The sequence below is a fragment of the Chelonoidis abingdonii genome, chromosome 11, assembly GCF_003597395.2.
Source record: "Chelonoidis abingdonii isolate Lonesome George chromosome 11, CheloAbing_2.0, whole genome shotgun sequence".
Lineage (NCBI taxonomy): Eukaryota > Metazoa > Chordata > Testudines > Testudinidae > Chelonoidis > Chelonoidis abingdonii.
In genome coordinates this window covers 54,307,462-54,334,862 of record NC_133779.1, presented here as the reverse complement: position 1 = coordinate 54,334,862, position 27,401 = coordinate 54,307,462, and the positions used below count along the sequence as shown (strand labels likewise).

The 27,401-nt window shown below is 47.4% G+C and overlaps 1 protein-coding gene across 5 annotated transcripts in view; it reads right to left on the bottom strand.

Moving 5' to 3' along the window:
- SDHC (succinate dehydrogenase complex subunit C) overlaps positions 1-14,825 on the bottom strand; it is a 33,344-nt gene extending 18,519 nt beyond the window's left edge. For 3 of the 5 annotated variants that reach the window (XR_004371644.2, XR_004371642.2, XR_004371643.2), the window contains exons 1-2: positions 14,746-14,825; positions 5,366-5,422 (exon numbers count right to left, since the gene is read on the bottom strand). Coding sequence is in view for 2 of the 5 variants with exons in the window: in XM_032765154.2 (XP_032621045.1) it covers positions 5,366-5,422; positions 14,746-14,765 (77 nt within the window). In the remaining 3 variants the exon portion in view is untranslated. The remainder of the gene's footprint in view (positions 1-5,365; positions 5,423-14,745) is intronic. The other 2 variants (XM_032765154.2, XM_032765155.2) reach the window with 2 other exon arrangements.
- Positions 14,826-27,401: the final 12,576 nt, after the last annotated feature.

Here is a 27,401-nt window from a genome sequence, read left to right as displayed (position 1 = left end):
AGCTCTGATCAGCAACCGGGTTGGCATATGCAACGTCTCAAATCCAAAAGAGCTCCCCATGACCTGTAGGGAGGAATCGATTGATCGCTGTATGGGAGACAAATCTGTTCCGATCAGACTCATACAGAACACGAAAATGCCAAGCGTTGAAAAAAAATCTCCAGGAACACACAGCGCTGCGATGACACAGCGTACGGGAAGCCACGAGATCCAATGGAACGCTCATGATGGATAGAGAGAGCATATTCGATATCCACAGCTCACGCAGCTCTGAAAAGTATTATGCATTCTTGGCTGAGCTCCCATCGTCGCGGATTCAACACATGTGTCTGAGCGCTGGTTCAGGAACAGCTCCAGTTTCTTTTCCCCCCCTCAAACCACTGTGAAAGAAAAGGGAAAGAAAATCATTTCTTGACTTCTTTCAACTGTCACCCATACTGTGTACTGAATGCTGCTGTAGAGACGGATTGCTACGCAGCAGTGAACGAGCAGTCATCCGCTCCTCTCCCCTCTCCCCCTCCTCTTTGGTGGTGACGGTGCAGGAGCGACAAGTACCGTCCTCAATAATATCTAACATGTTGACATGAGGGCATCATTCCTGGATACTCACCCAGTAGATAGGAAGGAACGGCTAATAACTAGCTTCAATAGCAATGGGGGTTCAGCCCCCTCATTCTGGTGAAGAGAAAAGATCTGTAAACTTTGCCTGGAACTGCATTATTGCAGCAGCATGCTGTGCCTCCTCTCCCCCCACAACCGGGTCAGACCACAACCCGTTAATGTCCTCCTGACTATCATTCGCGCCAGGAGCGCTGCCTCACCCCTCATTTTATGTCACTAATCAGTGTTTTCTTATTCCTGCTTCTTTATTACTCGTATGACACAAATGGGCAGGAGCACTGCCAGCGGTAGCCCCCGAGCAAAGGTTGGGGGAGAAGGGAAGCAAGGGTCGGGGTTGTGTTGGCGGGGGCACTTGTAAATACTGAACACGGAGCAGCTGTGCTCTACTCGATACAACTATGGTCCTATAATACACTTGGGCCTTTTCTAGTCAGGAATGACTTAATTTTTTATGAAACATAAGGGCGGGATTGACCTGGGGAGTCAATCCCAATTTTTGCTTTTTGCTTGCGCCGGCCGCCGATATTCAGCAGGCACTCATGATAGCAGCGATCAGTACACGAGGGGGAGAGGATAAAGCTCATTTCATTGCTAGTTTTCTCCGGCAAGTATGACGGTACAGAAACGCCGTAAACATCTCTGCTGATCATTGCATATAAACAAGTGAATGCTGCTGTGTAGTGCTGGAGTATCGCCTCTCTGTCAGCGGCATCAGTACACCCGATACCAGTCGCCGGATAAAAAAAAAAGCTGAACAGGCTTCCATAGTTGCCGAGTGCTAATGAGCATCTGCCAGGGCAATCCAGGGAACCGACGCGAAAGATATGTCGCTGTATTTATTCCCCGAGGAAGGATGGACTGACGACATTTTAACCCAGACCACCAGCCGACAATAATGATTCAACCCACTGAATCTCCAACAGGGCGAGGGGGAGATGGCGGACTAATGGGATAGCTACCTAACGGAAGAGCTACCACAAATGAACGCTTTTCAGAAATCGACCGTTAGCCTCGGACCACTGGACGCACAACGCCGAATTACTCGTGCCTACGTGTGGCGCATGAAATCGAATTTATAATACTCCCAGTTTTATAAAACGCATTTTAGCTCTTCGATTTCCCGTAGTGGTAGACGTGAGCCTCACTCTCTCCTTTCCTTCCTGATCATTTTGCTCTAACAGCAGCAAACAAAAAACCTGAGTTAAATTTGGGTACAGAAGTCACAACTGGGGGCATGTGAAGGCAGCACATGGGTCTACAACCACCCTCCTCAGGCTGTCAGAGTCCTGAGCTTGCCGCATCTACACAGCTCTTTTCTAGGCAAGGCAGCCCAAGCCCCACAAACTGAGTCTGTCGACTTGAGCTCTGAGACTTGCTGCATGGCTGTGTCAGACCAAATCCCGTGCGACTGGAGACAGAAGCAGAGCTCCAGCATCATGCTCTGCACTGGCCTTTGTAACCTTGGCAGCCTATGGCTATACCATTCTCAAGTGGCCTCTCCTATTGGGCGCCCAAACCTTCCAAACCTGGGCCAAATCCAAGTGCCGAGCACCCACAACGCTCCCATTGACTTCAACTGTGGTTTGGCAGGTCCTCATGGCTTTTCCAAAAGTTGGAAATTCCAGGCCACTAAGCGCGAAGGCTCCAGTTCTGGAAAACCATAGGCCCTTGGCCTCAGCGCCTGTTCCCCACCTGTATGCTGCCCATGGCTCATCGCTTCTTTGCGGTTCACAAGAGGCGAACACTACAGCGTGAGCGCAGTTCTGCTCAACACCCCCGCAGCCTCCCTACAAATCTTTATCAGCTCCAACCTCTCCCGCAGGCTGAGCAGTAGCACAAACACTTTAAAGACCCAGATTCTTACAAACAGCCAGAGAAGAGGGAAGGGCCTTTAGGAGAATGAGGGTCAGAAAGAATGTTAAGGTTCTCCAACATATAGGTTTGGTTAAATGGTCCAAGATCAAATTATCTGTTTGGCATGGTTTAGCCGCTCGCCAATCCTGGTGCACCTACCACACCAGTGTGCACTAATCAGTGTCTCTGTAGGGGGTTCTCTGTGTCTGTATGCAGACGACCAACCAGTGAAATCTTGATCCGACTAAGGGTTTCCTAAGGCACTTACAGTAATAATACATGCAGGAACAGCTTAGAAAACCCATTTGAATCTGAACTGGCCTTATTCGATTCCATAATATACCATGATGAGTGGCTTCCCACTTGGGTTCTTGCTTGGGGCGAGCAGCCCTTTAACAGGCAAGCCACGCAAAGCAAAAGCGAACCGCCCACTTCTGCATGTGTATAAACGGCACCCCACGTGAGAGCCAGTCCCACACCAAAAAAAAATGAAGCCTGGACGGGTAAGCTGACCTTGCTGGTGTGATTTCAGCAAGGGAGTGGCAGATTTCAGACCAGAATGCCAGGTTTCTGCACTCCCAGGCTCTACCAATAGAAAATGCTGCCTCCTTGAACTTCCCAGGAAGGGCCACCACTTACATATGGCAGCACGTGCAGGGCACGGGTCTGCAACAGTACAGGACTCTGGACATTAGTGACAGAGCCCTGCAACAGATACCACCTTTATATCTTGCGGAATAAAGTGGATATCCCGATGACTACCGGGAGTGACCAGGCCCTGTAAACCGCAGCAGTGAATGCGCCAGCAATGTCAGCCACCCTTGCGGAGTTGGCACCCAGCCTGGACCGCTTCTAGAGGATCAGACTGTCCCCACCCCAGCCCCGGCCCACCTGCTCACAGCAGCTATCCATCATCCCACTAGTGTGCGAAGCTTGCCTTCCAGACAGGCAGACACAACACCATGCTCGTGTGACGGAAACAAGCGCTGCAAGAAACACTTGCACTACACTAGGGCGGGACAGGGACAGCTGCACAGTGAGCTTGTGCCCCACCCAATGATCGGTTTGTGGCGGTACACACCCACACCGAGGAGCTACCTGGGCGGTACTGGCTCCTGGGAGTCATGGCCCAACATGCTGCTCGCTTGTCGCCCTGCGGTCCTGGGCCAGTCCTCTGGCCAGGCCCTGGTTCTCACTCATTATCACGTAGAGCCCTGACAGCTCCGCATAGCATATCCCTTTGTCCATGGATTATAAATTGGCGTATCCACTGCAGGCTCTACAGTGTATGTGGCAAGACTCAGCGCTTGCAGAGGAAAAGGATGAGATTAGGAGCAGGGTATTCTATTGGTCAGTCAGTCAGCCATTACAGATCCCAGCTGAGAACTACAGTAGACATTTCCAACTCTTGCCTGAGGACACAAACAGACGATGGTAATCAACAGAAATGAAGGCAAGTTGTTCAGGATTAGTGACTGCACAATGGAAGCTCTTATCTGTCTGCTGACCATCAAGGGCCCGTCTACTCCGAAGCTACCTGAGGCAGAGAATCACACACCTGCACCATTGCAACTACCCAGTGCCCCGGTGGCCGTATGGACATCATCATAGCAAGAGACCATGCAAAACAAGCAGACCTTCAGAAAGAGAGCCATTCATGGAGTGTGGGGATATGCAAAGAAATCTGGGGTGTCGTGAAGCATTGCTAGAGGTGAGATAGTCTAGGGGAAGCCTGAGGTTAATGGTGAAGGGTGAAGACAGCTGGAAGCTTCCAGACAAACTGGGAACTCACATAAACTTGTTGAGAAGGGGCGCAGAGGCTATTGACAATCTATTCCCAGATCGCTCTGTGCTGCTGGCTGTGTATTTTTGCACTCAGATATTCCAAGGAATCTAGCCAGAAGGAAAATGGGCAGACGCAATTTGCAGGGTCCGATGACTAGGAATGCCCACTTGGAGGAATCCTGGGAGGGAGAAGCTCCATGTTGCTGGAGGATGGGGCGAGAGTGGCACGTCCGTGCTGCTGATTCAGAGGGTAAGCAGGATTCAGACTCCCCCAGACACACTACAGAATGAGAAAAATCCCAAAACTAACAGGAAATTACCGACAAGAGTGTGCTTGCCACATGTCAGGGTTTACGCTGATCGCCAATATCTTGGGTCGGAAGATTTTCCTCCAGGGGGATTGGCAGGGGCCCTGAGGTTTTCGCCTTCCTCTGCAGCATTTTACCCCAAAAAAAAAAAAAAAAAAAAAAAAAAAAAAAAAAAAAAAAAAAAAAAAAAAACAGCTTCCCTCACCCCCCATTGAGCCCAGCTGCACAGCTTGCACGGAGCACGGGAGCTGGGAGGATTTCTGTTGTTCATACCTTTGTTAGGTATAAAGTTACTGTGTATACTGCACTGCAGCTTACGCAGAATGACAGCAGTGACGGGCAAAGCACATGGATGCAACATAGTGGCTGATGCACCTGTTCGGCTCGCAAATCCCAATCAATGCTGACCCCATAAGAGGCTATCTCAAAGTAAGCCTGCTTTTATTCCGGTTACACTATTCTAATCCAACTGCGTTTGTACATATTCATCACTGACACCTTCAGTAACAGCCAGGCCCAGGACTAACACACACCCCAGCCTCCAGCCAGGAGTTTATTTTATCCCAAGACACAATTATTCCCTCACAAAAGAAACAGCTGCACGTTATTTAACTAGTCACATATTTATCATGTAATGACATAGTAAATACCCTGCCAACACATGGCACCTGCCAGATATCTGAATGCTTAGAATTAATAAGCAGGTAGAACATGCACAGGCAGTGAAGTCTTAGAAGGGATCCCTTAGGGAGAAAGGAATTAATCCCTTTACTCTCAATAAAGCCTCAAAAACTCACTGTCGCACAGAAAGGCTGGGGCCGAGCCGAGTCCACAGGCAACGCTGACCCACATGTCTGCAAAAAAAGAAGATGGAAAGAGCTCTGTGAATGTCGGCTAGACACTGACAGGGGTAAATGCACACAATACAGGGGCATTTTTATAACCAGGAGCAGAGGAGACCACAGTGTAATGCCTGATGTTTTAAGAGTGAGCCTGGGGGATGAGGAATTATTTTTAACATCACTTGTAACGCTGAGCCTAGCTGTTAGTTAGACTCTCCAGACTCTGCCCAAGAGTTCTCTATTTATGATACCCTGTAATTACCATACTGAGCTGTAATACCTTGCTAATAAGACAGGCATAAACAGTAGTCTGCACTAACAGCGAGGCTAATGCAGGCCATTCTTCACTCTCAGGAGAAGCAATTATCAGGACTGGGTGGTAAATGTCCCAGAAAGGCGTGCCTGCCAAGCACTATGAAAAGAGCTAGTTCAGTCTACAGCTCTTAGCTCTTCAAGCCTCTGAAATAAAGAAATCACCAGCTTTCCTCTTAAAAGCTCTTTTTCATTATATTGTTTCACCCCTGCCATTCATTATTCTCTGAGAGTTAGCGAGAAGGCAGGTCAATGTCATGGCCCAATGCACACAGTATTTCAGGCACATCAACACTGGAGGTGGGAGATAAATAAGGTTTTTATGGTCCCCAAAGCAGTGGGAGCCATTCTCTACAGATCAATTGCAGTAATTGTGACTCTGACATTCAAGGGCATTTCTCCAGCAAGAGGGGCAGAGCCAGGCCTCCAATCCAGCCACAGCTCAAGAGTTTGCAGATGTGGGTTGGAATCTACAGCATCCGCTCTCTCTCCCAAGTTACTGTCAAGGACAAGGCACAAAAGACAGCACTTCATTTCCTGGTGACATGATTAGAATTAAGTGTATAACAACACTCCACACTTTCATCTACATCACACTGACAAACATTAATTAACCCTCAGATGCATGCAGACTGCATCTGCTCCAGCATCTCAGGAAATCTCCCACTGTTTCATTAACACCAGTCCGTAAACACAGTGCTGGTATTTTTAACCATCCCCCAATAGATCTGGAGGACACAGTGGTAAAAACACCTGGGGACCAGACCCTCAACGGGGCGTGATGGCTTCAATGACCTCAGCTAAACTATAAACATTTACATAAATCAAAGCTCTGACTCTTGGACACCATCTACACAGATGGCAGAAGACAAAAGATTTTCAAAAAAAATGACAGCGTACACAAAATGACAGGGCTGACGGCTCCGCCTTGTTTTACAATTTACTTAGTTTTTAGTGCAGGGACCTTCTTTTTATTGTTTGTACAGCACCTAGCACAACAGGGCCATGGTCCACACCTGGGGCCCTTAGGCTCTACTGCAATTCAAAACAAAACAACAAAGAAGGGAAAGAACACACAGTCGTTCAATGACTTGACCAAGGTCACACTGTGAGTTAGCTGGCAGAGCCAGCATTAGCAATTCAGAACCTCCTGTCTCCCAAGATCAATTCACCGCCCCCTATTAAGATAAGCACTGTCTGGGTTAATCTAGTTTACGGTTGCTCGTTTCACAATGTAGTTCTCCGCAGTGTCTTTCATTATGGAGTTATGGTAATTACTACGACAAAACAGGTTCAGGATGAGGGCTTCCAACGTCGCCAGATTCCTCCCCTCATCTCTCTCCAACTTCTGTCAGTGGAAGATTTTTCTGGAAGCTGGAGGCAAACTGAACAAGAACACAGCTAAACAGATCTGGCATTTCTGCAATGAGAGGAGGAAGGAGGATCCAGAGGCTAGGAAGCAAGCAGGGATTCAGGATTCCCTGCTCTGCCACAGACTCCTTATATGACCTTGGGCAAGTCACGCAGTCTCTGTGCCTCGGGTCCCACCTGAGTAAAGGGGATAATAGACCTACCCTGCCTCACAGGAGGTTGTGAGAATAAACACATTAAAGATTGTGAAGTGCTCAGATATTACAGTAATTGGGGTAATATATGTACCTTGGAAAAAAAATTAGGAGTGCATTTGGCAGTTTTGGGAGATGCAGACAGAAAGCTAGTTAGAAATGTATTTATCAGCAGAGGAAGAGGGTATTAATGTTTGCATCAGCATATGTGCAGAGATTGTGATCAGACAGCACAATAAAATGCACCCATTTAATCCAACGCAAATGTCACACTACATGCATGGGGAAGTTGCTTCTATTTTAATGTCTGGGCTTAGTCTATGCACATCCAGGGCCCAATTTACCATTGTCCTACATTTTGTGGAGTTGTTTCAAAGTGCTGCACAATGAGTTTAGAATGCCATCAAAAAACATCAGACTGATAGGAGCGTAATATACTATGCAAAGTGCAGGGAAATGACAAATCAGACCCTTGCTGCTCACTTAGAGCTGCCCGTGGATTCTATGACAGGAACTGAGTCTATGCACACCTCAGAAAGCTTTCCATCCATACCACACCAAGCCTAAAACTGTCTTTTAAAACAAAAAAGGTAAGAAAATATCTAGAAAAAAACACCACCTTGATTCCAGTGAGAAAAGGTGTATAAGTAACTCAAGAGGGAGTGGCGGGGGGGGGGGGTCAGGGACAGTTACAAGATTCATTAGGTCAAATCTATGGAAGCGGGAAAATTGAAATTAAAGCTCAATTTGAAGAGACACGTATTACAGAACCAGGGAAATCCTCCCATATCATTGGCCACCAACATGCAGTAGAAATCAGGACAGTCCGGATGCCTGACACCAACAATAGCACGCCCCTAGATTTCTGTACTGACCCATACTGACAATGTCATAGATAAGGCCAGAAATAGATGATACAGCATCTAGTTCCTGAGCCTTGCATAACAGGCCAGAGAACAATCATCCTAGCAATTCTGCATCAATGCCAACAGCTCTAGTAAGCCGCCAGCTCCACAATTCCGCACTCAGGGAACCTACTCTAATGGATGGACTGGTAGACAGAGGCACACACCTTCTACCTTGCCTAGCCCCTCTCAACGCTCACACTGGTGTGGGAGGAGAGCCAAGCCAGCACAGGAGAGTCTCCTGATATGTGGGGAGCACTCCTGCAGGTTGATGAGGAGCAAAGTGACCCAGAGATATCAGTCTCCATCTGATTTAAATACACCAAGCGATAAAGAAGAACTACCACAAGACATTATTAAGCTGTGCCAATGGCTAATTATCCCACTAAAAATATGCAACCTTTCTCCATTTGAATTTTCTAACTGCAACTTCACCACTGGTCTTGTATATTAACTGGAACCCATGTGTCCCCCCTAGAATAAAGAACCTCTGAACAGTACAATCGTCTCTCCCTGCGCTGGCATTAACAGAATCAGAAGATGGGATCAGCAAGGATTCCATTGCGTGTGTGTGTGTGGAAAGTGAATCAGTGTGTCTTCGACGCTTGGCTACACGGAAGTTGCAGCGCTGTAACCCATCACCAGCGCTGCAACTCCACTCTGGTCCACACTTGCAAAGCACAGCCAGCGAGGCAACTCCCTTGCTGCAGCACTGGCTGTACACCTGGTCCCGCTTGGGGTAAGCGATTCCCAGCGCGCCGGTGATGCAGCGCTGCTCATCAAGTTGTGGCCACCGAAAAAGCGCTGTTTATGGCCTCTCAGGGTTAATTAAGAAGTATACCAGAATTCCTGTCACAACAAAACCGGAAGGAATGGCTGACACGAGCTCGCCCGAAAGCTAACTTAATCTAAACAACACACGAGTTCGCTCTTTGCTCCAGCGAGTGAGCAGAGGCAAAGGAATGCTTTGGAATGTTACAGCGTTTGCTTGAGAGAGAAGAGGGAGGGGCCAGTCCGTGTTGAGCACGGCGTTAGTGGTCTGAAGGCTATTGGGGCATAACTTGCATTTAGTGAATAGGAGAGGGGGGGACGGGTCAACTTGTAAAATGACTGAGGAGGTCGCTGTGTATCTCCAGTCCTAGAACTTGCAAGGGCAGGGAGCGGAGAACATGTCAGCTCCAAAATCCACCTCTTCTGTCTCCCCACAGCTCCCTGGTCCACCACACCCACCCCCGTTTTGAAAAGGCACGTTGCAGCCACTTGAACGCTGGGATAGCTGCCCACAATGCACCACTCCCAACAGCGCTGCAAATGTGGCCACACTGCAGCGCTTTCCCTACACAGCTGTACGAAGACAGCTGTAACTCCCAGCGCTGCACAAATGTAAATGTAGCCATACCCTTCAGAGACTATGGATTCACAGTTTAGTAGGCTCTCAAAGTGCTCCTTCCAGCACTGTTTTAATGGCTACATTGTCCTTGAGCAGGGCGGAGCCATCCTGGGAATGTAAGGGGGTTGGGCCTTTGGAGCTTGACCCATCTAGAGCTTTTGTTGCTTGGAAGAAGCTTCTCACGTCATCCTGGTCTATGAAACCCTGGCTCTCAGAGGACCTTCTCTTGCCACCACTTGTTTTTGATGTCATGTAGCCTCCTTTGAACTTTGGCTTTGAGCAGATGTTAGACCTCAAGTTCTTGTCCATTAGAGAAATCATTTTGCCAGTTACAGAATGCTTTTCTCTTCTTTTGAATTAATACTAGGATTTCCTCGTTGTTTTTAATCAAACCAGTCTTGTCGATGAGCGGAATATCCTATGGTTTCAGCACATGCACTGTGAATAATATTTTTAAGTTGATCCCAGTGCTCTTGAATGTCAATGATGTTGTCAGGCAAGTCAGAGAGTTTCCTATCTTCTGAGAAGTACAGCATGCCATCACCCAGATAAAAATAATCACCAGACACCAGGCCCAGACGGCATCCCAGCTGGGGTTTTTAAAGCTGGTGTAACAATGCCCCAGCACAAACTTTGCCAATTCCTTGACAAAAATCTGGACCTGTGAAGAAATTCCACCTGACTTTAAGAAGGCCAACATTGCTACAATATTCAAGATGAGACAAATCTTTGTGCTGGAACTACAGAGGTATTGCCCTTCTCTCCGTCATAGAGCAGATCCTTGCCTGCATTCTATTAAACCATCACCTCCCTCTTGCCGAGGAACTCCTCCTCAAATCAGTGTGGCTTCAGGACACCCTGAGCACAACTGACATGATCTTTGTGGCACAACAGATTCAGGAGAAGTGCAGAGAGCAACACCAGGAACTGCACATGGCATTCATCGACCTAACCAAGGCCTTTGACTCTATCAATTGTGATGCCCTATGGATGGTCCTGGGTAGGTTTGGTTGTCCACAGAAATATATTTCCATCATCAAACTACTCTATGATGGGATGACTGCCCCACTATTTTGTGTAATGGCTCAGAGATCGAACCATTCATCATTCATACTAGTATCAAGCAGGGCGGTGTCACTGCTCCAACACTGTTCTCCATTTACCTTGCCGTGATCCTGATTCTCATCTGTGAGCCTTCCTGACGGAATCAGGATTGAGTATCGTATGGATGGCCAACTTCTCAATCTCCTACATCTCCAAACAAAATTTAAGATCACAAGAACTGGCATCACTGATTCAGTGTGCAGATGATTGTGTCATCTTTGCGCACACAGAGGCCAACCTGCAAAGCACCCTAAATCTTTTTGCAGATCCTATCACAGCTTGGGTCTCTCTCTCAATATCAGGAAAACCAAGGTATTCTACCAGCCCTCGCCTGCATAAACTACTCTTCATACTTCACAAATCACCATCAGCAGAGAACCCCTGGAAAATGTGGACCATTTCCCATATCTTATCAGCCACCTCTCCCAAACAGCTGGCACTGACAGAAATTGAACACAGGATCCACTGGGTTGGCGGATTCTTTGGAAGACTACTCAAACGAGTCTTCAATGATAGGGATCTACAAACAGGTACTAAGATCTTGGTTTACAAGGCAGTTGTCATCCTCACCCTTCTCTATGGGTGAGAGACCTGGGTAACCCACAAACAACATCTCAAGCAGCTGGAGTGGTTCCAGCAGTACTGCCACAGGAGGATTCTCAGAATCAGGTGGAAAGACCGACGCACTAACATCAGCATTCTCTCTGCAGCCAACATCAGCAGTGTAGAAGCGCAGATCATGAAACGTCAACTCTGCTGGGCTGGTCACTGTGTAAGTATGCCTGACACTTGCCTCCCGAAGCAAGTACTCTTCTCTCAGTTAAGCCAGGGAAGAAGGGATTGTGGAGGGCAGCAAAAGCACTTCACGGACATACTGAAAGTACACCTTAGAAAGGGAGGCATCGATCCATCAAACTGGGAGGACTTGAACACAGAGGCATCACACTAAACATCAAGCCATAGCCCACTTTGAGGAGAATAGATGTGCTCATGAGACAGAAGCAACAAAGGAGTAAAGAAAGGGCACAACACTAGCTAACAACTATGTCTCCTCCAAGATTACACCTGTGGGAAAATCTGCAGGGCAAAAACTGGGCTCCTCAGCCACTAAAAAACCCATTGATAAATCCCTTTGGCAGACATCATCCTCGCACTGAGGGACAGCCAAAGAAGAAGAGTTACAGATCATGCTCAAGTCACCTCTTAACCTTCTCGTCAAATAAACTAAACATTCAAATCCTTTAGTCTTCCACTGTAAGGCAAGCTTTCCAGCACCCAGATCACTCTTGTGGCTCTTCTTTGAACTTTTCCCCAAATATTCAACAGCCTTTCTAAAGCAGGGACAACAAAATTGGATGCAGTAGTCCTTTAGTTACCAGCAACATATTGAGATACAACCACAGTGAGATCAATCTTCATCTGCTAAAGGAAACCAGAACTCCTGTCTACCAGAGCCAATGTTCACCCAGAGCCTTACCAAATGAACGGCCATGAAAAACATGTCACAGACTGTGAAATCTGGTCTTTTGTACACTTTTACCCTATACTATGGAGATTTCATGGGAAAGACCAGCATGTCTCAAACTGAGGGTCCCAATCCAAAAGGCAGGGGGAGGGGAGTGTCGTGGTATTGCCACCCTTATTTCTGTGCTGCTGCCTTCAGAGCTGGGCAGCCAGAAAGTGGCGGCTGCTGGCCCAGCTCTAAAGGCAGCAGTGTAGAAGTAAGAGTGGCTATACCATACCATGCCACCTTACTTCCACTCCTAGCCAGCAGCTGCTGCTCTCCGGTCACCCAGCTCCGAAGGCAGCACCACCGCCAGTAGCTGCACAAAAGTAAGGGTGGCAATACCATGATCCCCCAATAACGTCTGAAGGAAAAAAAAACCACATACACACAATACCCTTTTGAGGCAGGACCCCTACAGTTACAACACCATGAAATTTCAGATTTAAATATCTGGAATCATGAAATTTACAATTTTTAAGATCCTATGACCATACAATTGACCAAAATGGACCATGAATTTGATAGGGCTTTACCCATTCCATATGACGCTGGCAAAGGTACGTCATCATTCTGCCACACAGTGACTGCAGCAGTAGCAATAAATGAGAACACAGTCACAGATATACCTGTTGCTCAGCGACCCACCCTGTGTTGGTTAGTACTATGTTGTGATACCTTTAAAGGCAATCTGAATGCGGAAAAGTGCTTGTCTTTTGCAGGGACCGTTGGGTATTTGGTTTTTTTTCTAATTTATGACCAATGAGAAAGGCCAAAATAATTATACTGGTCCAACCATAAGAACGGCTGTACTGGGTCAGACCAAAGGTCCATCTAGCCCAGTATCTGTCTACCGACAGTGGCCAATCCCAGATGCCCCAGAGGGAGTGAAGCTAACAGGCAATGATCAAGTGATCTCTCTCCTGCCATCCATCTCCACCCGCTGAACAAGGCTAAGGGACACATGCTCCTTACCATCCTGGCTAATAGCCATTTATGGACTAACCACCAGAATTACCAGTTCGCTTAAAAATGCTGTTATAGTCCAGCCGCATACTTTCCTCAGGTAAGGAGTCCACAATTGACTGTGCACTCATGAAGAAGAACTTCCGTTATTGCGTTAACTTGCTGCCTATTAATTTTATTGTGACCCCTAGTCCTGTATTATGGAATAAGTAAAATAACTTCTCCTTATCCACTTTCTCACCAATCACTCAAGGAAGGGGGAAAAAGTTATAACCTTATCATATCTCCCGCCTTATTCTCCTCTTCAGGCTGAAGAGTCGCTAGCCTCTTTAATCTTTCCTCAAGATGGACCACTCGCCAAAACCCTTAATCAGTGAAAGTTGCCCTTTGCTGAAACTTTTCTAGTTTCCCATACGTTTTTTGAGGTAGGAGACCACAAATCACAAGATTCGAGATGGGGGCAACCATTGGGGGATTGCTCCCAAGGCAAAAAAGAATTTAATTTCCCTCCAAGTTATCTCTCCCTTAATGATTCCTGAAACCCCTGTTGGCTTTTTTGACCGCCTCTGCACACTGCGTGGACATCTTCAGAGAACTATCCACGATGACTCCAAGATCTTTTTCCTGACTCACTGTAGCTAAATTAGCCCCCATCATGTTGTGGGGATGCAGTTATACTCATATATAGGTGTCTTATACTGGGTTATTGTAGCTGTGTTACCTAATATCCTGGGATCAAGATGGGTGAGGTCTGAAAAAGAGCTCTTCCTACACTCCAAAGGTCCTCTCTCTCTCTCACCAGCAAAGCTGGTCCAGGGAAAGATATCATCTCACCCACCTCATCTCTCTTATATGGGGACAAGTTATTCCCTTTCCCATATGGGGATAAGTTACACAAGTATAAATGTGTCCACACTGGGATGGTTTACACCACATTGCTAAACTAGTACAGTTAAAGCTGTACAATGTTTGTGTCAACACAAGCCTGCACTCACAGTTCTAAGATACAGGGTCTGGCTACACAGGCATCTGCCAGCTTAGTGTAGACAGTGCAAGGTGACCATAAATGTCTAACTTAGCTCTCCCTACATGCCGCATGAGAGTGAGGGGAACCGACGATGCTGTTTAGGGCCTTAAGGATCTTTTGCTTATTAACACCGCAGAATTTCCTGCCCTTCCAGCGCTTTGTTTTTCAGACAAGCCTGTCACGGGCTTGCCCCAGCAGCGGGAGCCAGTCAGGCTTCACTGCACGTCACCGAGGCTGTTGCCTTGGCCTAGCTGCGGGCCCCTGGAGGCAGGAGCAGCTCCGCTGCAGGTGACTGGGGGAAGCCAGGGGCAGGGTCCCAGCGCTGCCCCGAGCCCTCCAATGCTTCCACTCTGTCCAGAAGCGCAGCCACATCACAGGCCGTCACCGGCCCGTCCGCCACGGGGCTCTCCACTGCACGGCCGCCACTCCCGCGCCGGGCCTCTCCTTCCTCCGCCGCCCCGCACGCCCCGGCCCGGCCCGCTACCCGCCCCGTCCCGCTACCCGAGCGCTCCACACTCGCTAAATCTCCAGCCTACCCCCCCCCCCGACGCCCAAACATCACCTCAGCAAAGACGCCGCCATCTTGAAACGCTCCGAGGTCCGGAAGTGACCTCAGACTTACAATTAACGTCCGCCTGTCGTACTTCCGCCCGGCGCGGGGAGAGGCGGTGCCTCGTCCCCCAGGGGATTGGCTCCCAGCCCCGGGTGCGCGCCACGCGCACGTGCGTTGGCTGCTGCACGTCTCCCTGGAGCTGGGCCGGGAGCCAGGACACCCGCGTTCTGTTAGGGACTCGCTCTGTGACCCAGGGCAAGTCCCGGGTCTGAGCCTGCTGCTCTTAACGTCAGTAGGCACATGGTGCAGCCCTTGCTCTGTCTCTCCGGGTCCCCAGCCCTATAGGGGCGTTAGCACTATTTGCCTACCTCACGTGGGCGGGGGCAGTGAAAGTGGTTGTACAGCCGCACCACTTATTTTCAATGGAAGCAGAAATGTCATAGTCGGGTGCTCTGAGGATATAATGTGGCGTCTAAATGCTTAACATTAATGTAACAAACTTGCCGGACACTCCTGGCTCGAGCCCCAGAGAGAAGTTTTCTTAGATTATTAAAAGTTTAAAAAAAAGCTTTTTAGTTTTGAGAGCAAAGCGTTCATCACCCAAAGATATTTCTATTGGCCTTTTACCAGCTAAGCACCAACCATGGGCATAGAAGAAGAATTGGCTAAGTAACTTTAGCTCATCTTGATCTGCTCTGCAGATCTCAAAATGCTCCTTTCAAGCTGTGCTCCAGGGGCTCAAGAGCATGAGTTCCATCTTCAGGGCTAACAGTTGAGAAGCAGAACACAAACCCCAAATTGGCTGGGAGTTCTATACATAGGGCACGTCTTCACTGCCAATGTTAAAGTGCTGCCGCAGCAACACTTCAAGTTGGCGGTGTAGTCGCAACACCAGCGCTGGGAGAAAGCTGTAAAAAAACCACCCCCACAAGGGGAGTAGCTGCCAGCACTAGTGCACTGCCTGCACTGCCACTTTACAGCACTGAAACTTTCATAGCTCAGGGGTGTTTTTTCATACCTCTGAACGAGAATGTTTCAGTGCTGTAAAGTGGCAGTGTAGACAAGACCTTAGATTTCACCAACCATGTATCAAGTGTGAACTCAAACATTAGAGTTGTGAATTCAGCTGTCAGAAAGAATTCAGTTGCACATCTTCTCTTCATGGGGGTGGGAGGGGAGAAGCTATGCACAAAGCTTTTTGTCTTCAGCAGTGGTTATGTTCAGCCGTGGTTTCCCTAGTGTTGATGGGCCTTCTTTTGTTGGGCAAGAGATAACACTTCATGTTGAAAATAAGTATTTCACATTTGGTAATGCTTCTCTCCTCTCTGGTGATTTACAGTTATGTCACAAACACTTAAATGTTACTTTATAACATGGCCTACAGGTATTATAAAAGTGAGATTAATGCACCCAGCAATTTACAAGTATTCCATAAAGGCTAAACGCTAAGCATGTTTTTATAACTCTGATACCTATTTTAACCGTTCCAGCACACAGGTGAGGCAGACTGGCTCCAGTTATGACACCGGCAATGCTAAAGCACTGCTGTGGCAACCCTTTAAAGTGGCTTGTGTGGTTGCGGCAGAAAAAAAACACTTCCACAAGAGGTGTAGCTACTAGCACTGGCAGCAGAGCTCCCAGTGCTGGTGCACGGTTTACACTGGCAATTTACAGCACAGAAACTTGCTGCACTTAGGAAGGTGTTTTTTCCACACTCCTAAGCAAGAAAGTTGCAGCGCTGTAAATTGCCAGTGTAGACAAGCCCTCAGTGTTCAGTTGAGACCTAGGGGCCATAGCGTGAACTGGCACCTCCTCTGCCATCACAGCTTCATAAATGGTACTGAATTCTCACAACCCTCCAATGAGGCAGATCAACAATATCTCCATTGCATAGATGCAAAGGTGACTTATCCAACTGAAGGACAGAGCTCAGTACAGACCCAGGTATGCTGCCTCCTTGTTTCCCACTGTATCCTTCCTCTCATACAATGCCCCCTGCCATTTAAAATAGGCCCTACAATAAGTGAAATAACAACAGTGGTCAGTAATTTATATAGGTATGTTGAAAGTCACACAGAAGTCAAATTATTATACTTTGCACTTCGCACAAATCTTCTCTCCCCCCATACCTTCCCCATTCCTGCTACCAAAAGAGCTAAAGTCGCTCCTGGCAAAATTATGTTTGTATTTAAAAGAAATATTTGCAGACAAGGAGCATAGAAACTGTAGGATTAGGGGTCTGTCTCATCTGCCTCTAATTGTAGCCGGTGACAGATATTTCATAGAAACATGAAGTGGGAAAGTATGACATCACCTGCCTACTGGATAAGTTGCTTCCTGACCCGCATTAGTTAGAGGCTGGTGTGTGCCCTGAAGCAGGAGGGTTTATAGTTCTTCTAAACTTTTTTGTTCTTTCTTTAATCATGGCTAGTATCAAATCCAGATATTCCTGTTGTCCGTATCGATATTTGATCTTTCTCTGAATCCTGCTAAGCACTTGGCCTCAGTAATATCTTGTAGCAATGAGTTCCACAGACTAATTGTACAGACTATAGAAAAAGACTACGGGTATGTTGACACTGCAATAGGGACAGCATAGGGAGGCATACTCAAGCTACCTTTGATTGAGCTAGCTTGCTAAAAATAGTCGTATAGCCCTAGCAGCACAGGGTAGCCACCCAAGTACATACCTTGGGTCATGGAATGTTGACCTGAGACCTGATCAACCCCTCCGCCACCATTAAATCAGCCGTGGATGAAACACTGGGAGTTCACCACTAAAATTGAGAAGAAAAAAAAAGTTCTACTGCTGATAAAGCACCCCCACCTCAAGAATGTCCTAATGAGACTTATAACCACTAAGGTTATAAACTAGACACCCAGGCACTGGGAAATTAGGAAGAATACAGAAAGAGACTCAACAAATGGTAAGATAAGCTCTGACCAGTGTTTTATGCTCACCAGCTGCACAAACAGAAAAGGACACAACTAAGTTACAATTTGGGCATGAAAGATAAAATGTAAAAAACTTGGGCAGGAAGGAGGACACAGAGGTGCCAGGGTGTAATTGGTTAAAATGGTTGTTATTTAGGGGTGGTGGGTTTAGTGAAGTGAAAGGGGGCAGCTAGTTTTACTTAGAGAATGAAAATGGAAAGCAATGCTCTTTGGGAACCATTTCTGGACTATAGTTCAACATCAAGCTGCTGGGGAACTCCAAACCGTCTGCATGACTATGATATGCAGAAGCATCGCCAGGAACCCTCAGACTAGTGGCTCCGGGCTGGCCATCAGGTGAAATTTGTCTGTACCTTGGGAGCGCTGAGTATAACAGATTTGCTTGGTATATGTATTCTGTGTGCATTGCTAATAAATAGATGTTTAGAACACAGCTGTCTATGGTTCTTTCACTAGGAAAAGGTCATGCAGACCTGTACAGCCCCAAGCCCCATGGGTAGGGGCAGGTACTTAACTGACCGGGTCTCTCCCTGAGCTCCATGAGAAAGGATGCGTGCCTTACACCCCAAGCTCTCTGTAGGGAAAGGGTGGAAATGCCTAAATTGACTGGATCTTGCCTTGAGCCCTCAATAGGGTGTAGGCAGGGTGCCCTAGATTGTGGGGTAACGGGGGATAGTATCTGAGTGGCCAGATCTTCATGCTGGATATTCTACAGTGGCTACACTACTACTTTTAACAACCTGACTTGATCAAAGCTAGCTCAGGTACACCTGGACATGCTGCAGCCTTACCTCCCAGCTGCAGTGTAGATTGACCCTAAGGGAAAGCTCCCAGGCCCTGCCAGCCCAGGGTCATAACCAGGATCTACAAATAACTGCTTGAAAGAGGCATAGAGAAAGAGAGCACCATGGAGTTTCAACCTCATTTTTCAGACTGGGACAAATCAGCTGCCCATCTGGCATAGCCTGGAGGCCCGCAGGACTATAGTACTCATTACCTAGAAACACAGCCTTGAATTCTCCAGCTGAGACACAATAATTAGGGCTTCGTGTACCCAGTCGTTTTCAAGCAGGGATACTGTGCAGTTAAATAGGTTCCAGCTGACTAATTCTTACAGAATTCAGCTCAACGAGCATTGGCAGGGTCATAGGAGCAAAGAAAACCATTTCTCAGGGTGCTTTCCTCAGAGCTGAGCTTCTTCAAATCCAATAATGAGCCTGCCTGCTCTGAAAACCTCACCAGCTGCTGATTTGTTCTGCTGCAGCTTGGACTGACTGTTTGGTCTGTAAAGCTGCTCAGGGGAGCTGTAGTTGGAGGAATACACCAGAGCTCTTGCACTAAGCAGAGCAGACTGAACAGAGCAACATTGCACAAGCATGCTACTCTGGTCACCTGACTAGCCTCAAGTCCAAGTAAAAGACCTGATCCTCCCCTACAAAGCCTCTGCTAGGCCTGGACTTGGCTGTCCCAGTGACTGTCTCTCTCTGGATGACCAACAGGGACCTTTATTGGTAGATTATAAAGCCCAGTGGGACCACTGTGATGATCTCATCTGACCCCCCTGCAGAACACTTTTCATAGTATCAGTCCTCCTCTTGAAAAACATTTCCAGCTGAGTACTGGCAGACAAAGAGTTGATGTGGAAGGATGTTCCCTACTGGCTTTTTTCCACCTGTTTGAGCTTCCTTTGTTTTCCCTGGCTGCTTGATGACTCTGTTTACTGCTTAAATGCAAATTAAGACAAGCACACATTCCTTTGTCTGGGACAGTCCTGTTAGCCAACATCGTTTAGCCAGGCCTGTGGGATTTGGAACATGTGTTAATAACATCATACAGGGGAATCTTATAACTGTACACGCAATGTTGCTATACATTTTATCAAGACAATACTGACCAGCAAATTAAGAGTTTTCAAATGATACCTCACGAGGCATATCTTGTGCAAAGATTATTACAATAGCGTGTATGATGTGAAATGAACACAGGTGTGTATTCCATCACAACCCCCAAATCCTTTGAAGAGTTACTGCTTCCCAGGATAGAATCTGTCATCCTATAAACATGGCTTAAATTCTTTGTTTCTAAATGTAGAATTTTACATTTGGCCATAATAATCACACACCTCCAGTTTATCAAGCAATCCAGGTCACTCCATATCAGTGATCTGACACTATTTACTGCTCTCTCAATCTTTGTCTTCTGCAGACTTCATCAGTGATGATTTTACATTGTCACCCAGATCATTGACAAAAGTGTTAACTAGTGTAGGGCCAAGAACTGATCCCTCCAGGACCCCAATGGAAACGCATCCACTTGATCATTCCCCATTTACGGTTACCGTTTGAGACCTATCAGACAGTTTTTAATCCATTTAATGTTCACCATGCTGATTCTGTATCATTCAATTTTCTTAATCAAAATGTCATGCAGTGCCAACCCAAGCACCTTACAACAATTGAAGTACAGCATAGGACATTAACACTAGTGCTGTTATCAACCAAACCTTTCATCTCCTCAGAAAAGATAACAAGTTAGTCTGACAATCTGTTTTCCATAAATCCATGTTGATTAGCATTGATTATATTACTCCAATTTAATTCTTTAATAACTGAATGGTGTTTCAGCTGTTCCATTATTTTACCTGGGATTGATGTCAAGCTGACAGGCCTATAATTATATAGGTCACGCTCTTTACCCATTTTAAATAGTGTCACAGCCCTAACTTTCTTCCAGTCTTCTGGAACTTCCCTAGTGTTCCAAGAGTTACTTGTGATGGGTTGAGTCACAGAAATTCCTCAAGACTGTCACTAGATGTGCTGGGATACCAATGAGAACAAACCCCCTGCCAGAAAAGGCTTCCCTCCACTCCCATCTAGCTGAGCTGAGACACACCAGTTGGCTATAATACAGATGAAAAAGTTGGGCCACGCCCTCCTGCAGTTCACAGAAACTAAGATTCACTTAGCCCAGGGGCTTCTCAGTTAACAGGGACTTTCCCAGCACCCAGTACTCAGTCTTTCTAGGAGCCTAAACCCCAAAGGATTCCATTTTACTCTGTATAAAGCTTATACAGGGTAAATTCATAAATTGTCCACCCTCTATAACACTAATAGAGAGATATGCACAGCTGTTTGCTCCCCCAGGTATTAATTACTTACTCTGGGTTAACTAATAAGCAAAAGGGATTTTATTAAGTATAAAAAGTAGGATTCAAGTTATTCCAAGTAATAACAGACAGAACAAAGAAAGTTACCAAGCAAAATAAAACAAAACATGCAAGTCTAAGCCTGATACATTAGGAAACAGAATACAGGTAAATTTCACCCTCAGAGATGTTCCAAAAAGTTTCTTTCACAGACTAGACTCCTTCCTAGTCTGGGCCCAGTCCTTTTCAGACCAACAATGTGGTTTATGGCCTGGGTCCAGCAATCACTCACACCCCCGTAGTTACTGTCCTTTGTTCTAGTTTCTTTCAGGCATCTCCTTAGTGTGAAGAGGCCATTTCTTGAGGCAGTTGAAGACAAAAATGGAGAGGCTTCCAGGGCCTTTTATAGTCTCTCTCTTGTGGGTGGAAACCCCTTTGTTCTTCTGTGCAAAATCACAGCAACAAGATGGAATTTGTAGCCACCTGGGCAAGTCACATGTCCATGAATGATTCAGCTTTTTGCAGGCCAACACTATTGCTTACATGTTAGTTTGAACGTTTCCAGGAAAGCTCAGATGTGGATTGGCATCCCCAAAGTCCATTATCAGTTAAGTGTTTCTTGATTGGGCACTTACTCAGAATAGTCATTTCTCAAGAAGTTGACCAAATGCTTCACTGAGGCTACTTAGAATTAAACACACAAGTACATAGCTAATATTCATAACTTCAAATACAAAAGTGATACACATATACAGACAGCATAATCATAACCAGCAAATTACAACCTTCCCATAGACACCTCACTCGACCTCCTTTGTACAAGACCTGGTGCAACTATAGGACCTTCGTTGCAACAATGATCTATACAGTCACAGTTTATGTCAAAAACGTCACAGAGGGGATGGATGAGAAGGCAACGAGGGGAAGGAGGATGGGTAGGGAGCCCAGTGAGACAGCAGGGGACAGGGGCACCAAAATAATGCTACTGATGTGTCTATATCAATGGGATCTGCTTTGCTCCAATAACTGATTCAGTCCAGTATGTTCTGGGCCACGGAGCAGCCAGACTTATGTCTCTCTATTTTTAAGCACCAACAGTCCAGCCTTATTCACTTGTTGGGGATGCTGGGCCTTTTGCTGTTCTCTCAGGCGCTAGGGAAATCAGGCAAGTGACACTGGACTCAGTGAGCATAGGACTGAAAGGTCTCTGTCACTGAAGGTTTTATAGAGCAGGTTAGATAAACACCTGTCAGGGATGGTCTAGATAATACTTAATCCTTCCATGAGTGCAGGGGACTGGACTAGATGACCTCTGGAGGTCCCTTCCAGTCCTGCACATCTATGATTCTAGAAGATCTCTGAGATCAAAGGAAGTCTGTGGATGGTATTTCTATGATTGTCGTGATGGGATATGCCCCTTGGGAAGCCATCTGATGGGCTGAGATAACACTGAGTCTACCTGTTCTGCCAGCATGGGCCCACTTTAGCCTGTTTTGCTGAGCCAGGATAGTAAAGCCTCCTCTAACACACACACTCAGGCAGGGCCACACCCAGCTGCAGATCAGCTCTGGGAAGACTCAGCTTAAGGGACTTGCTTCAGCACTCAGGTATCCATCTCCCTTGGAATGCAGACCCAAAGGTATATTATGAAATTCGCCTCCTCCCTCAATTTGGAGGAAGGTATGCACAACTTCTCGCTCCCCCTCCGCCATTAGAAATTACAGAAACTGGGTTATATTATAAACAAAACAAATTTTATTAACTACAAAAGGCAGATTTTAAGTGGTAAAAGGGGTAGCAAACAAAACAAAGCAGATTACCAAGCAAATGAAACTAATCACTCAAACTAAGCTAGTTTCAATAAAAAATTAGTTACAAATAGTATTTCTCATCCTGAATATTGTTGCAGGCAGAAAGGCTACTGCACTGATCTCCCTCTTGAGACCTAAGGTATTATTACTCACAAGCTAGAGGCCCTTCCATCTTGAGCTCAATCCTTCTCGTCCCCCCATCCCCTGTTCAGTTCTTGCTTTCATGTCTTTTTCCATGTCTCTTAGGGTGGGGAGGCAGAGGAAACCTTGTTGATGTCACTCCCCTACCTTATATAGCTCTTCTAGTGGAAAAACCACTGGCATTCCAAAAGGGAGTAGGGGTATCCAGCACCAGGTGACTCGGACCCATGTCTCCGCAGGGCTGTAGCAGCCATTGCTTATAGGCTGTCTCCAGCATCCACAGGAAGTCTAAGCTCTTTCACAGTCCATTGTTTCTGCTAATGGCCCGTTAGCCCTGTCTGGCTTTTCCTGAAGGGCTGGTTCGGGGTGACACCCAAAGTAACACATTTGAAATACAGATACATATTAATATTCCTAACTTCAGATACAGAAATGATACAGGCATACAAACTGGATAATCACGTTCAGTAACTCATAACCTTTCCAATTATATCTTACATGATCCATCTTGCATAAAGTACATCTCAGTTATGTCATATTCATATCATAAGCATATTTTCATAAGGAACATGGAATATAATGTCACGATTGTATTTCCTAAACTCCCATTGACTTTAATGAGGCTGGGGTTTCACCCAAGAAGCACGATACTGAACTAGCTTCAGAAATTATTGGGAAGCTGGGAGAGGCAGCAGAGGGTGGGAGCATAGGCACCAACTCCATGTGTGCTCTGGGGCTGGAGCACCCATGGAAAAAAAATAGTGGGTGCCCAGCACCCACCAGCCACCTGGCCATCAGCTGTTCTGTGGGCCCCACTCATCAGCTCCTTCCCCATTTCCCTCCCCCTAGTGCCTCCTACCAATCAGCTGTTACATGGTGAGTGGGAGGTACTTGGGACGGGGGCAATGGGGAGGAGCAGAGGCAGGAAAAGGCAGAGTAAGAGCGAGGCATGCTTGGAGGAGGGGGTGGAATGGGGGTAGGGAGAGAAAGAGTGAGGGTCAGGCCTTGGGGGGGGAAGAGGTGGAGCCTCAGGGCAGAGCAGGGGTGGCGCACTCCTGGGGAAAGCTGAAAGTCAGTGCCTGTAAGTGGGAGAGATTTGTACATGACACAGTTCATGGAGGTCATTCTAAATAATAATGAGGGACCATGGGCCAGTGTCCCTAGTTGGTGGGGGGGCACTGTGGTGGGAGCCAGGAAAGAGGGGAGACACAGATGCACTCTCCATCCCTTTCAATCCCTGCCAGTAGGGTCTGACTCTGCAAGCAGCCAGGATGGCCATGCCCAATGGTAATGAGAATGCTGCCTTCAGCTGGCTCCAAAATGCCAAGAGTCAGGCTCCAACTGATCTCTGGGACATGTCAATTCCATAGCCTGGATCCTTCACCAAGTCCTGGTCCCTGCAATAGGCCCCCCACGTCAACAGAATAAAGTTCAGACCAGTCACATACATAATTGGTGCTGTCAAAAGGCCCATTTCAAAGCTGAAAACAATTATGAGCCAAAAGGCAGCAGTGCTCAATAAATAGTTGTGTTCTGTATTTGGGGGGAAAACAAATGATATTGTCTTATCATAGGGTGGGGATAACATTCTCTTCATTTCACTAGTGTCTCTGGAGGATGTTAAACAGAAGTTACTAGAGACCTAGCCCTGAAAAAGAGCTCTGTGGACTTGAAAACATGTCTCTTTCACCAACAGAAATTGGTCCAGTTAAAGATATTACCTTACCCACCTCGTCTCACTACTAAAGTTAGACATTTTTAAATTAGCCAGTCCAGACAACTTGGATCCAAGAGTTTTTAAAGCGCTGATTGAGGAGATTGCTGGACCATTAATATTGATTTTCAGTAATCTGACATTATTGACATGAACTGTGACTGTAAAAGGGGGGAGATCTTATTCTACTCGTAGCAAAAAGACATTTTTCTTCTTCCTTAATTATCCTTAGGGGCTATAACATTATACCAAGGCTCAATACAAAGTTTCTATATAAGGATTTGATACAAAGTTCCCTTATCAGAGGACTTGACACAAAGTAGCATGAAAACAGGTCACACATGCATAGACCCAATACAAGGTTATATGAAGAGGCATAATACAAAGCCATATGAAAGTCATGCGAAGATGCTTAATGCAGAGATTTATCTACAGTCAGAGATCACAATGGTCTCTTCTGGCCTTGGAATCTTTGAGCAGAAATATGTTTCTTGGCCCACGTTTTCCAATTTCTGCAGAAGCCAAAAGCCAACAGAAGCGTTGGTCTCCAACCACCACGTTAGTTGATTTTGCTTCGTGATTTAAAAACGGCAACACTTTGGTGGGAACTTTCAAAGAGAAACAAACAATGTATCAAAATATCCAGAGGAAAAATAATTGTTTTCCAACTGGTTCTACTGATCACCCCACCCCCTTCCTTATTTCACCTCCCATCGTTCCTACACAGCCTACCCATGTCAGAGCCAGATCCCCCGAGTCAGGGCTATAGTTAGGATGACCACCGCCTTCTGTAATGCAGTGAGAATTCCCGTCCTCTCTTGCAGCTGCCCTGTGTCCCTGGCGGGGGCGGGTTAGGATGTAGCTGTGGAGCTGCAAGGTAATTGACTCTCTTCTGTTTGTCACAGGGGAGCAGCAGCTCTGCTAGAGACAAGACCAGATTTCTGTTTAAAGCTAGACTGTTCCAAGGTCTCTAAAATTTGCCTGGTCACTCAGATTGCCTTGGCACTGGGTGTGCCTCACAGGGGTGCTGGGTTCAGTCAGTGATCCAAATGTGGGGCCATTTAACCAGGGGGTTCCTGAGATACAGCCAGGGGCGGCTCTAGACATTTCGTCGCCCCAAGCACGGCAGCATGCCGTGGGGGAGCTCTGCCAGTCGCCGGTCCCGCAGCTCCGGTGGACCTCCTGCAGGTCTGCCTGCGGAGGGTCTGCTGGTCCCACAGCTCCACCGAAGCCGCAGAACCAGTGGGCCCTCCGCAGGCACACCGCCAAAGGCAGTCTGCCTGCCGCCCTCCTGGCAACCGGCAGAGAGCCCCCTGTGGCATGCCGCCCCAAGCATGCGCCTGGCGTGCTGTGGCCTGGAGCCGCCCCTGGATACAGCATTCCCAAAATAAGCATCTCACTGGCTTGAGGGTGACCCCGAGAGTGTGCATGGCCTCTCCACTCCTTTTTGGGAGCAAAATTTAGAATGGTTTTAACAAGACAGTTTGCCAGAAGCTGTGACAAACAACTGTTGGGAGGGGAAGGGAGGGGAGTTGGGACCTCAGCTGAGGGACACTGGTAATTTGACATGGGTTGAGTGACCGGAGGACTAGGGGAGGAAAGGGGCAGCCTCATATTATCTCCTCCTGTGGGTGTGCACACCAGGATCAGGGGGTGAGGAAAGGTCAGACCCCCCTTTCCCTAGCTTTGTGTGTGTGCTGGGAGCTGGAGGCCCCAGCCCTGCTTCAGGAGTCTGAGCCCTCTCCCTGTTCCCTCACACGTGAGCTGAGATTGGGGGGACAGGTTGGGGGAGGCTGAGGGTAAAGCAAATTAAAACATTTGATCTAGATGATAAATAGTGAAGATGCATGTTACCTCTCTGTAGGGTTAGGGGGACTGGCCAGAATGTGGGGGAGGGGCCTGGTTCAGGGGCACCAGAACGGGACGGGATGACCAGGGTCCCATCACCTTAAGAAGTGAAAACCCTCCCACTTTTTACCGGCTGTAAGGGCAAGCGATGGACAGCAGAGAGGAATGAGTGGGGGGCCAGGGTCTTGGGGGGGAGAAGAGGCAGCACAGGGGCAGTACCTCTGGGGAAGGGGCAGCACAGGGAGCAGGGTCACAGTTCAGGCACCAGTGGTCCCACACACACACACACACACACACACACACACACACACACACACTTTTAGGGAGCTTCCATGGCTCTGGCCTGGGTTGGAGAAGAGGCGGACTGGATGGACATCAGGCATGGCTGGGGTTTTCAACATGGACATTTTTTCTGGGGCGTGTCCAAGTTATGGTGGGCACTTACCGGTGGAGCACTCCTTGGCGGCCTGGTGCAGAACCATGACAGCATCTCTGCCTCAGTTTCCCCAGGGGGCTTTGTTACTAGATTTTCCCATTACTTTGGGGTACACTCATTCATTAGGGTTACTCTTTTGAGGGAGGGGGTTCTGTAATTCTATCATTGTACTGCTTGTGTCACTTGTAGAGCTCCATATGAGAACACTTCTCCCTTCTGTAAGTTCCCTCTCAATGGAGCTCTCCTGCAGGACCTAGGTTCCCCCGAGTGGGTTCCTCTAGCCTGTAGTGCGGCCCGGCCACGCTTTGTCCCTCAGCGGGGCTGTGGGGGCTCCCACCGTCTCGCTACCAATAGTCTCCCGCCCCCCCTTGGTCGGGACGGGGCAACAAACACAGTGTCAGTATGCTCAGGCCCTCAGGCAGGGGGGACGCAGGCCCTCCCACTCCACTGCATCCCAGCCCGGGGCCCTAGCAGCAGCAGAAGCTCACTGCTGTCAGTGGGGATCCTGACCGCAACACAGGGTACGTCTACACTGCACGATTATTTCGAATTAGCTTAAACCGATATTACAAAACAGATCTAATAAAATCGGTTTAGCGCGTCCACAGTGGGATC